The following is a 12,916-nucleotide window of genomic DNA, read 5'->3' as shown; positions in this document are numbered from 1 at the left end:
CCGCTGTCGCCTTTGGCTTGCTTAGTTGGGGACACTTGACATTTGATATTCAACAGTGTTTTGATCTGCCTGCATTGACAGCATTGTATGCGAACTGAACTGAGCTGGATGATGACATCACTGTTTACTCCAGTACTGAATTTACTTAAGATGGATACTGACACCATTTTCTTTAAGAGCTGCTGTGCAGCCAAAATTATATACCAGTTATCACTGTAAAGCTGCTTTGACACAATCTGCATTGTAAAAAGCGCTATATAAATAAAGGTGACTTGACTTGACTTGACTTGACTATAAAGGTTACCCATAGTTCAGCTTGTCAGATTGAAGAGGCCACAAGATCAAAATGTACTGCCTGGGGACAAAATAGCCGACTATCATGGGTTACTGTGTGAAAACTTTCTGCACTTTTTTTATTGATAAGGTCACTTCCACTAGAGCTCTTATTTCATGTTCTGGGTCTTATTTCATGTTCTTATTTCACATTCTGTCCTCTGTTCCTCTGTTTTTGACAGGTTTGAGCCTGTGACCTTGTCTGTGTTACAGGAGATTGTTGATCATTTAAAGCCCTCAGGTTCTCCACATGATGCTGTGCCTCCTCAACTTTTTTAAAGAGGTCTTTCCTACTGTAGGGCCCTCTGTTCTTGCAGTTGTTAATAGCAGTCTGTCCTCAGGTGTGGTTCCTAAAAATTTTAAACAGGCAGTAGTGCAACCTCTGATTAAAAAACCTGGTCTGGATCCTGTAGATCTTGTAAATTTCAGGCCTATTTCCAAACTACCTTTTCTTTCAAAAATCCTTGAAAAGATCAATTAATGGCCTTTTTGAAAGGCCACAATATTCTTGAAATTTTCCAGTCCGGTTTTAAAACTTTGCACAGCACGGAATCTGCTCTTTTAAAAGTTTTTAATGATATCTTTTTAGCTACTGACTCTGGTGATTGTGTTGTTTTTGTGCTTCTTGATTTAACTGCTGCATTTGACACTGTGGACCATGAAATCCTGATCTCACATTTGGAGCAGTGGGTGGGCATCAAGGGCATAGCGCTCGAATGATTTACTTGGAAGGTCGGACTTTCTGTGTCAGCTGTGGTGACTCTGAGTCCTCCTCTGCTCCTCTCTCTTGTGGGGTCCCACAGGGCTCAGTTTAAGGCCCTCTTCTCTTCTCTCTGTATTTGCTCCTGCTAGGTTCAATAATCAGGAAGCATGGCATGTCTTTCCCTTTTTACGCAGACGATAGCCAGATTTATGTGCCTCTTAAAAAGAACGACACTGTCAGACCGTTACTCGAGTGTCTTGACGACATACATGCCTGGATGTCTCTTAACTTTTTAAGTTTTAATGTAAAAAAGACAGAGGTGATGGTTTTTGGTGGCACCATTGGGACCCCTTCTGTTGATTTGGGGGCCTTGGCCCAGTACAACTAACCAACCATTACTAGGGGTTAAAATCGACTCTGACCTTAAGCTTGACAGTCAGATCAGAGCAGTCGTTAAATCTAGCTTTTTTCAATTGAGGCAGCTGGCCAAAATAAAGCCATTTCTTTCAAGGCAACACTTTGTGACAGTAATCCACGCCTTTGTCACCACTCGGCTGGATTACTGTAACGCACTGTATGTGGGGGTTAGTGGGTCTTCTGTTGCTCGTCTGCAGATGGTACAAAACGCTGCAGCACGCCTGTTAACTGGAACATGCAAATACGAGCACATTTCCCCTATTTTAACCCTTACTTCGCTGCCCATACATTTCAGGATCCATTTTAAAATTCTCTTATTTGTTTTTAAATCTTTAAATGGTCTTGCCCCACTCTACATTTCTGAGCTTACACCCTTATACACCCACCAGTTCTCTCAGGTCAGCTGATCAACTGCTCCTGAATGTGCCCAAAACAAAACGTAAGCTCAGAGGGGACCGTGCCTTTGCTGTGGCAGCTCCTAAACTGTGGAATGATCTGCCTCTGCCCACTAGACAGGCCTCTTCATTGTCTTCTTTTAAGTCGCTTCTTAAAACCCACCTTTTCTCTTTGGCCTTTGACACTAGATTTTGACGTTTGTTTCTTAATTTGTTTTAATTGTATTCTATGTTTTGTATGAGTTGGGTATTTTATGTTTATATATTCTTCTGTACAGCACTTTGGTCTACTTCGGTTGTTTTAAAGTGCTCTATAAATAAAGTTTGATTGATTGATTGATTGATTGATTGATTGATTGATTACTGTAACCAGGTTCCGGGACGTTTGTCATGTGATTAGCACAAGAATCCTCAAGGACACGAGGCCTTGAACTTGTGACAGATATTTTGAGGAAATATTCTGAGACGGCTAGTGTTAGTGTCCTACCATGAGGTTTTATTATCAACCCAGAAGCACCACATCTAGGAGCCAGTCCAGATGGATGAGTGCGCGATCCACCTGAAACCATCCCAATCGGACTAGTGGAGGTAAAAAGCACATCTGCTGCCAACACTGATCAGGTTTCATTTATGAAAATTCAAAGAGGACAAGCCAAACTCAAAGAGACCCACAGGTACTACTGGCAGGTTCAAGGCCAGCTTGCAGTGACTGCTCTTCAGTCAGTCATGTGACTTTGTGACCGACACAAAACCAGATTTCACAATACAGAGGATCTGGCAAGATGATTCCTTCAATTAAAGACAAGCTAGACATGTACTATTATAATGTTTACATGGATGTGTATCTTTCAGTGGTCTGAATGGACAGTTTCTGTTCATATTGAAGTACATGACCATTGGATTCATTCTTATATTATTATATTATATATTTTACATAACATGAATGCATAATTATATTTTGTATTAGATTTTTTTGTGACAGATATTAGATACATTGCATATGATACATTATATTTACATATACACACATTTATTCATATTATAAGATTAAGTATATTGTCAGGGTTATGTTTGTGTTGCCTTTGAGTTTTTGAATTTTTGTCTGCTGTGTTAGTTTTTCCTTTGACCCAGTTTTCCCCATGTGTTTAATTCATTAATCCAAATCACCTGTGCTGTCAATCACCTCGTTAATTCTCATTTGCTCATTTGTTGGCCTTGTATATAAGCCCTCAGTTTCAGTCCGGTCTTTGTCCTGTATTGTTTAATGTTGTGGATATGTGTGGTGTCCATTCTTCTGCCTTCTTTGTGATCTACCTCGTGGATTATCAAGTAAAGTCTGAGTTTGATTGTCATTTGCCTTCATTGTGTTCATCTACACCAGCAGCTCGTGACATATAAACAGAGCTGGGTAGATTACAGTTACTGAATACAAATTACATGACAAAATTTGTAATCAGTAATATAATCTCTTAGATTACACATTTTTGGTAATGTAATCTGACTACTGTTGGATTACATTTAGATTACTTTTGTGCTAACCCTATTTTGATGTCACATATATTGTAGGATAATCTTGTACTGTTTTGACAGATACAAAGGAAAATATATATTCCAAAAAAATATATCACCAAAAAGAGCCTCAACAGATTATTTTTTAAAGTGCAATGTATGGACAGTTAATACTTTAAAATACTAACATTAATGTACCTGTTAGTGTTTGCTGATAGTAACACTAAATAAAACAAAATCACATCTTATGATTTTAAATCATATTTACTTAAAATTAAGTAAATTTAGAAAACAGCAACATTACAAAAACAAATTTTCTTGTTGTTGCCGATTTCTGTGCACGATTTCACACCGCTCCCCCTCACTGCCGGAAAAACTCGAGGATTCACGAACATGTATAAGCGGCAGGTTTATTATGAAAAAAATAAACAAATTTTAAAAAAATTATAAAAAAATTAGGAGAATTAATGAATTGTGAACAACTTACTGCCATTGTGTAAATAATATGTAATCATGTAATCCATAAAAAAGTAACTGTAGTCTGATTATGAGTATTTTAAAAAGTAGTTTACTCTAATTACAAGTACTTGATTTACTTGATCTGATTACGTAATCCAGATTACATGTAATCTCTTACTACCCAGCTCTGCATATATAGTACTTGCTATTATATGTAAATATGTATGATTTCTGAAGGATCATGTGACACTGAAGACTGGATCAATGGCTGATGAAAATTCATCTTTGCATCATAGAAATAAATTATATTTTAAAGTTATATTAAATTGTATTAATATTTCACAATGTTACAGTTTTTATCTGTATTTTTGATCAAATAAATGCAGGCTTGATGAGCATAAGAGACTTCTTTCAAAAACATTAAAAATATGTTTCCAGACTTTTGACCGGTACTGTAGTCTATATGTAACCACTCTACCCAGGTCCTATTCGCCCCGCTCTGTGCGGGCCTCAAACCTGGGTCTCCAGCGTGGGAGTCAGACGCTCTAACAAGGAGGCTAAAGGCCGAAACCCCTAGTGTCAGTCGCTAGAGCATCTCTTGAGATCAGAGGAGTGAGGTTTTACTTACACAGTCACTACTAGCTGGCCTCTGTTACACTCACCCCCCCTAAACCAGATATTGTGTATTATAGGGAGATGAGAGAGTCTGTATCTCTTACCATTGGAGAAAGCGTAACGGCTAACTTAATCACGTGCGGCACCTCTCAGCCTATCGTGTAATGGCAGTGACATCAGTCGCAACATTCCCTAGTCTGCCTTCTCTTAAAAAAATTACATTTTTATCAAGCTAAAATCTACATATAGTTCCCAACGAAAGTATTGTTTAGTGTAAAACATCCTGAAGATTAGCAAACAGGCTGTCTATTAATTAAATGATTAGCTATTTCCCCACAAAAGCTGTTTAATCAGTATAGTGAACCCTCTCATCCATTGACATCCATTCAAAAAACAGCCGCTGGTCTCTTTCCCTGCGTACTGCCGGGGACGGAGCGTTAGCATTAGCCGTTACGCTTTTTTGGCTAAAGGTTGCAGGCTTGCCTTCCAGTGGCTTTGCCTAAACCTCACTCCCATCCGGGTCCCAGTGTAACCCCTCTACCCAGGTCCTACTCGCCCCGCAATAGAGTACCTCAGGGATGACTTCTTTTTGTAGGCAAAACCCGGAAGCGAGTTAGCATTTTAGGACTTCCGGTTCCATCGCCCCGAAGTCAATGGGTTTTTTGAATGGGTTTTTTGCTAAATCGCCTGAAATAAGGTCTGTGGTTAACAAAGCCTCCAAATATTTTCACGTTTTGATCTATGACATAAAACACACCAGTTATAACCCGCTTGTGAATTTTTAAACCTTTATTGTGTCTTAAAAACGGCGGTTGCTAACAAATTGCTAAAAGGGACTGCTTCCTTTGGCGGGGACTTTAGACGTCATCATGACAAACTGGACATTTGGACAGCATTTGTCATGAAAAAGTGGATAAGTTTTCATACACAGCGCAGATCATAGTTAACGAGCATGTTTTTAAATAAAGTTGTAACGTGTAAGTGTCATAACCCTTTGTTAAACACAGAGCTTATTTTTGCGATTTTCCAAAAGTCTATGGGAAAAATGCAGAGGCTTTCGATCGAGGGAACCCGTGTGCCGCTAACTTCCGGGTTGGCCTACAAACACCCGTAATCCCTGAGGTACTGTCTATGCCAGTGGCGAGTTTTCCCAATTTAAGCTGAATTTAACATATTTTTAAACTCTGTTACATATATACATTCACTGCTCAAGAAACATTGGTCCCTGATAATTAACCATAAAACAATTATGCCAGATTTGATTAATGATTGATTAATTAATAAAATTTGATTAATAAAATTTGATTAATAAATTGAGTTGAATTTGAAAACTATGAAGCAAATATCAATCATTCAACACTTTAAACGCCTAATTTGTATATATATAGATACAGTTGCAAGAAAAAGTATGTGAACCACTTGCAGAATCTGTGAAAATGTGCAAAATTTTAACAAGATCATACAGAGATCATACAAAATGCATGTTATTTTTTATTTAGTACTGTCCTGAGTAAGATATTTTACATAAAAGATGTTTACATATAATCCATAAGACAAAAAAATAGCTGTATTTATTAAAATGACCCAGTTCAAAAGTTTGTGAACCATTGATTCTTAATACTGTGTGTGGTTACCTGGATGATCTACGACTGTTTTTTTGTTGTGTGATGGTTGTTCATGAGTCCCTTGTTTGTACTGATCAATTAAACTGAGCTCTGTTCTTCAGAAAAATCCTCCAGGTCCCAAAAATTCTTCAGTTTTCCAGCATTTTTTTGGCATATTTGTACCACACTGAGGACAACTGAGGGACTCAAACACAACTATTAAAAAAGGTTCAAACATTCACTGATGCTTCAGAAAGAAACACGATGCATTAAGAGTCGGGGGTGAAAACTTTTGAACAGGATGAAGAGGTCCAAATTTTTCTTATTTTGCTTGAATATCATTTTTTTTCATTTAGTACTGCCCTTCGAAAGCAACAGAAAATACTTGCATGTTTCCCGGAAGACAAATTAAATACAATTTACCTTGATCTTCAAATTCCAAATGTTTTCACCCCCCATCTATTAATGCATCATGTTTTTTTCTGGAGCATCAGTGAATGTTTGAAACTTTTTTAAAAGTTGTGTTTGAGTCCCTCAGTTGTCCTCAGTGTGAAAAAAAATCATTCAGTCACTGCTGTAAAGGGTTGAAATATGCAAAACATGCTGAAAAACTGAAGAATCTGCAGGACCTGGAGGATTTTTCTGAAGAACAGAGCTCAGTTTAACTGCTCAGAACAAACAAGGGACTCATGAACAACCATCACACAACAAAACAAAACAAAAAAAAAGTCGTACAGTCGTAGATCATCCAGGTAACCACACACAGTATTAAGAATCAATGGTTCACAAACTTTTGAACTGGGTCATTTTAATAAATACAGCTATTTTTATTTATTTATTTATTTTTTTGTCTTGTGGAGTATATGTAAACATCTTTTGTGTAAAATATCTTACTCAGGACAGTACTAAATAAAAAATAACATGCGTTTTTTTGCAACTGTATGTACCGCTGCAAGAAATCAAGCAATGAAACCGCGCAATTCCCATAACGCGTTTATTATGATGAGATCATCCCCGTGTTTAACCAGAAGCCCCTTCGTCTCAGAGTAATATTGCAGAAGACATGCAAAGATAAGTACAAACATTTATAGTGTATAGTTATAGATTCAGAAATCATTACTATTGGTCACCCTTTACGTCTCTGTGTTTTAAAATATGTAACCAATAAAAAAAGTATTAAAAAGATCTCGTGACTAAACCTCGTAACTCCATTGGCTCTTCAAACTGTCAGTCAAACATCAACTCCACACGCCTCTATCATGAATGAAGTGTTTGAAGAGAGATCTCTGCTTGTTTACAGTATTATGGTAAATGAACTGTTTGTTTGAGCGTTTTCTTTACTCAAGAATCTCTCTATATAAAAACTAATGTTTATGTGTTTGAGGAGCGGAGAAGAGTCTTAAATAGCCTGTGCGTAGCAGCTTAGTCTTTAATAACGTGAGATTTTGGCCAAATGTCAGAAGAAACTGAGTGTCCGCATATCTACAGTAATCTTCATAAGCTGTAAGTTGATGAACACGTGATGCACTGCCTCAGATGCGGCTGTTAATGACGAATCTCTGACATTCTCCGAAAATGGTCAAAAACCTCATAACTCCATTTGAGCTTGATTTTGCTAAAATTTTAATAATATATTGACACGTACAAGTGCCTGACCATATATAAATGTATTAATTCATTCAGGTTATTTGCTGTTTTCTAACTGTGAACTTAAAACTGTGCTGTTTTTTTTTAATGTTATTTATTTGTATTATTGTTGTTGTTTTTTTTATATAATTTGGCATGCAGTTTTTATATACGATACGTTTAGGCCTATATGATTTCCCCACCCTGTTTTATGAAGGCCGTTTGAACGTTTCTGGCCTCGCCCTGCTTCAATTAAAAATATAGACGTTTAATTCAGATGTATTTCTTTTATTGGGATTCTGTTATTTGATTTAACTGAAATTTAGGAATTAATAATGTAATGAACATAGCTGGGCAATAAATTATCTGTCGTTTAAATGAAGTCAATCACGTAATTTTGAAGTTTTATTTTATTGACATAAAGTTCATTTTATTTCGATTTATGATTTTGTTTTATTACCATACATTATTCCAACGCTTCTACAGTTTAGAAAGAATAAGTCTCATATGTATTAAAGAAAACGTCAAAATTAAGTTTGTAACTATTCAATAAATGTGTTTAGATTCGATGTGCGCTCACGCGCTCTGCTCACACACGAGACTTCAGGTGTGCGCGCATGAGTGATTCAAATTTTAGTTGCTATAGCGACGCGTGTTATGAATTCTGTCTGCATATATACACACTCGAACCAGATCGCTATCTGTTGGTTGAGAGACGAAGCGAATTCAGAGACTTTTGCAGAGCATTTCTTGAGATTTTGAAGCTGAGAGGAGACTTTTATTCTAGAAGGAGAGCGGAGGATATTTCTTTCACATAGTTTTATTTATTTTGAAAGACTTCATATTATTTCTGAGGACAGTTTTATTGTTCTTTTTTATTTTAGAAGGAGTTTGTAGTTTTGGTTCTTTCTTTCTTTTTTTTAGCTTTTTCTTTCTTTCTTTCTTCTTCTTCTTCTTCTTTTTTTTTTTTTTGGAGGATTATTTCTGAGGAGAATTGTATTTCATTCTTTTTTTATATATATATTGTATTTTGTAAGTTATTGTTTTTATTGCAGTTTGGAAGAGGATGTCGATGGCTCACGGGGGTGAAAGAGGAGGTGAGTGCTTTAGTTTTTCATTTGTTTATGGTGTGTTATGTTATGATGTTGTACAATGATTTACAAAATGAATGTGAAGAAACTTGTGCGAGGGAACCCATTTGATCCCCCAATTTTCCCATCTAAGTGATCACAAGTATTTGATCCCTTGCATATGAAGTAAACTTTTCAATTTGAGTAGCTATAGTACCAATTCATAATTGACACTGATGTTGATTATTGATTATTATTAAAACATGACTAACTATGTGATGTCTGAAATATTCCAGCCTCAGGCCGCTCCAGATCCAGGAGAGCTGCTTCCTCTCAGACGGCTGGTCAGGAGCTTTGGAGACCCGGTTCTGGTGACCATGATCAGGATCCGCTGCCAGACCCGACCCAGACACTGAGCCAGGAGATATCTGGATATTTAACACCTCTGCCGTCAGACTTTTCTGTTTTTGTGTCCACAGGTCAGGATCACTGGAGGAGGAAGTGGCAGAGCGGCAGCCAGCAGAGCCCAGATGATGGACGTCCGTCCACTCCATTTAAAAGACTTGTTAAACGCTCTCACAGAGGTCAGAACAGGCTTTTATTAAAGGAGTTATGGCTCAGTTAATAAACGATTTATCTTTGAAAGTTGAAAAAAAAAAAAAAAAAATTAACAATTTGATGTGACCACTGACACTGATTACTGATATTATTAAAAAACAGTTTTTGATGTTTGAAATATTCCAGCCTCCGGCCACTCCAGATCCACTCAGACAGATTCTTCACCGGGCATCATGTCCACATCATCTCTGTCCCTCTCTGAGGACAATGTAGAGAGGCGGTCATGCAGAGAGTTGATGAGCCTCAGCAGCAGAGGCTCGTACAGCGTCATATGGAGGTGGAGTGGTGATGGATCAGATCGCCCAAACCAACAGGGCAACCGGTGTTTGTCCAGGTCCGACAGCCTCGAAGAGTGGATGTGCCCTCCGCTGCCGGGTCAAGTTCCTGTCGGGCCGTCAGAGACTTCAAATGGCCGAACTGTTCAGGGTGCCGTGGAGGAGGCTTCTCCTGTGAACAAGAGCTCAACAGGTGAGAGTGAAATAAGGCTGGGCGGTGTAAAGTGTACAGATAGAGATTCTGATATTTCATGTGTTAAACTGGCTCAAGTTTTTTACATGTTAACGTCTGGTCACATTTACTGTTGCTCAGCAATATTTAGCTGAAATTGGAAATTTTTCCATTACTTTGGATTTATAACATTACAGATAGAAGAATTTAACAGTAAAATTTAAGTTATGTCATTATATCATTGTTTAATTTGATGTCAGAGATGTTTCTAATAGTTGTTTTCAATTGTTTTTCTACATTTCAGAAGAACCTACAGAATGTCGGAAGAGGAAAGGATTTGGTTCTGTCTTCCAGAGGCTTTGGAAGGCTTTGAAGAGTCCTTTCGGCTGCTGTTTCCACAGTAGTGCTGTGGATGTTGTGGAGCCTTTTGTCCCTCCAGCAGATCTGGAGCCAGAGCCTGATCCTGAGCCGTCACCTGCTCCAGATCACTCCGCCGTCAAGACAAATAACGGTAAATCGACAGTCATTATTTCTCCAACAGCACTGATATTTTTAAAACGAAACAAAGGATCTATCAAGCTCATATTTTTCTGTTTGTTTTCAGAGTCCTTTGAGTCTCTCTATAACGTGGGACAGATGATTGGATCTGGAGGATTTGGCAGGGTGTACGAGGGAACACGCAGATTTGACTCCAAAAAGGTAAATCTTACCGAACTGTACAAACATGTTGCTCTTGCGTGCATCAAAACATATTTAAAACATTTAACAGATGGTTTAACCCTTGGATCAAGGTCAGCTGCTTGAATAATTTTCCTGTTATTGAATTGTTTTTTTCAGGTTGCCATCAAGCGGATGCGCAAGACTGACAACAATCGTTACCTTGATATTGTAAGTTGGCCAAAACCTGAATGTGTATTTAGTTGTTTAAGTGCAGATTACTGTAGTTAATACACCTGTAGGAAGCATTAGGTGTAAATGTAACAGACAAATAAGCCTAGAAACACCAAATGACCAAAAAGACTCTGAAAAGATCAAAGAAAAGTATATTTAAAAATAATTTGTTTTCTTCAGATTTTTACCCAGCTAACCTTCTGTCTACTACTTTTCTCTAGCCTGGGCATCCCGAACCTCTCGTTACAGAAGTGGCGCTGCTGCTGATGATGAGGCGAGAACCCATAAGCCCCTACATCATACAACTATACGAGTGGTTTGAACATCCTCGAAAATTCACTCTGGTCATGGAGTTCCCTGAACCCTGCGAGAGCTTGCTGGACTTCATCGTTCGTCATCCTCAACTGGACGAAACAACAGCGCGGGTCATCATGCGACAGGCTGTGCTGGCAGTACAACACTGCGTTGAGCATGGTGTTTTTCATAATGACGTTCATGCGCAGAACTTCCTGTTGAAGAAAAACACGTTAGAGCTCAAGCTGATAGACTTTGGCTGCGGTCAGCTGTTGAGCAGCGACGGCTACGAGAGGAACATATACCGTGGTGAGCGTTTTGGGAGTGAATGTAGTGAGCTTACTGATTATTTGATGCTTTAAAAAAAGCTCAACAATGTGCAAATGTCCTGCTTACAGGAATACTGGATTACTGCCCACCTGAAGTCTTGACAGACCCTCGATTTCACGCCGTCCCAGCGAATGTCTGGTCTCTAGGAGTGCTGCTGTATGAGATGGTGAACGCATGTTCTCCTTTTCAGGACAGAGCGGAAATCGCACAAGCCAAAGTTACATTTCAGAACTCCAGCTTATCCAAAGGTGAGTGAATAATATTGAAAACATTGATAAACACACACATAAAGCAAAGGCTCTGCACAGAAACAGTTAAAGGTGAAGTATGGAACATTTTACATTACATTAATCATGTTTTAGGTGCTGTTTTCATAGATGCCAAGTCACATGGTCATGACTAACCAGCTCTCTCCTTATTAAAATGTGTACAGAATGCAGAGATCTGATTAGCCAGTGCCTAACCCGGGATCCAACTAAACGGCCGACGTTAGAGCAGATGTTACAACATAGATGGATTAGAAATGATGTAGATTGGAGAAGTTCAGGAGATTCACTCCATCAGTGATTACAGGTGTGAGGAAGTGTAACAGACAGAGTAGATTATTATCATTTGCCTTCAATTCTGGATTGTTTCTAGTGAGATTTTCAAATTTGTCTTCACTGTAATGTTCTTCACATTAATAAACAGGAAAATAACAGAATCAGTGATGCCAACAGAATTCAGTTCTGTTGTAAATCAGTTCTGAATCATTCATGAGTTGACTCGTTCATTTAATCTTTGTATTGGATAGGAAACAACAGACTTGCTGTCGTCGGTGGAGGGCTTGAACTCGAGATTTGACTGAAGCCTGAAGTCCAACCCCAGCCTGACAGGAACTCAGAGCCGCCGCACCAGAGACTCAGAGCCTGTCCACGTCTGAGAAGAACACGAGAGACGACAAGACTGGAGAGAATCGTCAAGTCATTACAGACACATGTGCTTCGTTCTAAAATGTCAAGACGAGTCATCTTTATTTATGACCAATCTGTCTGTGACTGTATATGTATATATGTATATAAAATCTCTATATGACCCCTTTGAATAAATGTTTTTAGTTGCATAAATACTACATGGTTGCAAGCTTCAGTGCATTGTAGAGCCTGTCATAACAAAACATAATCCTACAATAAATGAGACTATAAATGGACAATAATAATAATTTGGTGCACTATCCACTATTCATGTATTAGAAAGATTTAGGTCAATCTTGAAGCTTATAGGAATAGTTACCCAAAAACGCAAAGTTCTGTCATGAAACTCTAGATGGCACAGGCTGATAGGTCCTAAACTCAGTCTGCTTGCAATCACATCATTCTCTTTAGGGCACAGCTGATTGGTTCCTGCTGTATCAGTAGCCAATGAGCTCGCTTGCCCAACCTTCAAGTACTTTGATAGCATTTGCTGTAGTTGCAGCGCGCTTTCAGAAACCTCCCACCTTCCCCAGCTCCACCTGTATAGATCTGCCATGGGTAATTCATGAATGCAATACTGTACAGCAGCAGAATGTCTGTTTATGTATTGGCAGTAGCAAGTCCTGAACTCGCTTTCCAGCAGCAGATCTAT

General features: G+C 38.4%; 1 protein-coding gene and 1 long non-coding RNA gene across 11 annotated transcripts in view; one reads left to right on the top strand and one right to left on the bottom strand.

The window, feature by feature from the left end:
• The window catches only part of LOC127519130 (serine/threonine-protein kinase MARK1-like), a 70,216-nt gene extending 57,613 nt beyond the window's left edge, over positions 1 to 12,603 (top strand). For 6 of the 10 annotated variants that reach the window (XM_051906620.1, XM_051906616.1, XM_051906619.1 and 3 more), the window contains 9 exons: positions 9,211 to 9,315; positions 9,476 to 9,817; positions 10,101 to 10,307; positions 10,401 to 10,495; positions 10,634 to 10,684; positions 10,909 to 11,290; positions 11,380 to 11,559; positions 11,745 to 11,884; positions 12,105 to 12,602. In XM_051906620.1, the coding sequence (XP_051762580.1) occupies positions 9,211 to 9,315; positions 9,476 to 9,817; positions 10,101 to 10,307; positions 10,401 to 10,495; positions 10,634 to 10,684; positions 10,909 to 11,290; positions 11,380 to 11,559; positions 11,745 to 11,878 (1,496 nt within the window). In that variant the 3' untranslated portion in view covers positions 11,879 to 11,884; positions 12,105 to 12,602. Of the gene's footprint in view, positions 1 to 8,235; positions 8,759 to 9,027; positions 9,316 to 9,475; positions 9,818 to 10,100; positions 10,308 to 10,400; positions 10,496 to 10,633; positions 10,685 to 10,908; positions 11,291 to 11,379; positions 11,560 to 11,744; positions 11,885 to 12,104 lie in introns of those variants that run through there. The other 4 variants (XM_051906612.1, XM_051906611.1, XM_051906613.1 and 1 more) reach the window with 3 other exon arrangements.
• LOC127519133 (uncharacterized) overlaps positions 1 to 12,916 on the bottom strand; it is a 29,604-nt gene that overhangs the window by 10,579 nt on the left and 6,109 nt on the right. The gene's annotated exons all lie outside the window — the stretch shown is intronic.

Source organism: Ctenopharyngodon idella, chromosome 9 (genome assembly GCF_019924925.1).
Source record: "Ctenopharyngodon idella isolate HZGC_01 chromosome 9, HZGC01, whole genome shotgun sequence".
Classification (NCBI taxonomy): domain Eukaryota; kingdom Metazoa; phylum Chordata; class Actinopteri; order Cypriniformes; family Xenocyprididae; genus Ctenopharyngodon; species Ctenopharyngodon idella.
Note: the sequence above shows the minus strand (reverse complement) of the source record. Positions and strands in the feature narration are given on the sequence as shown.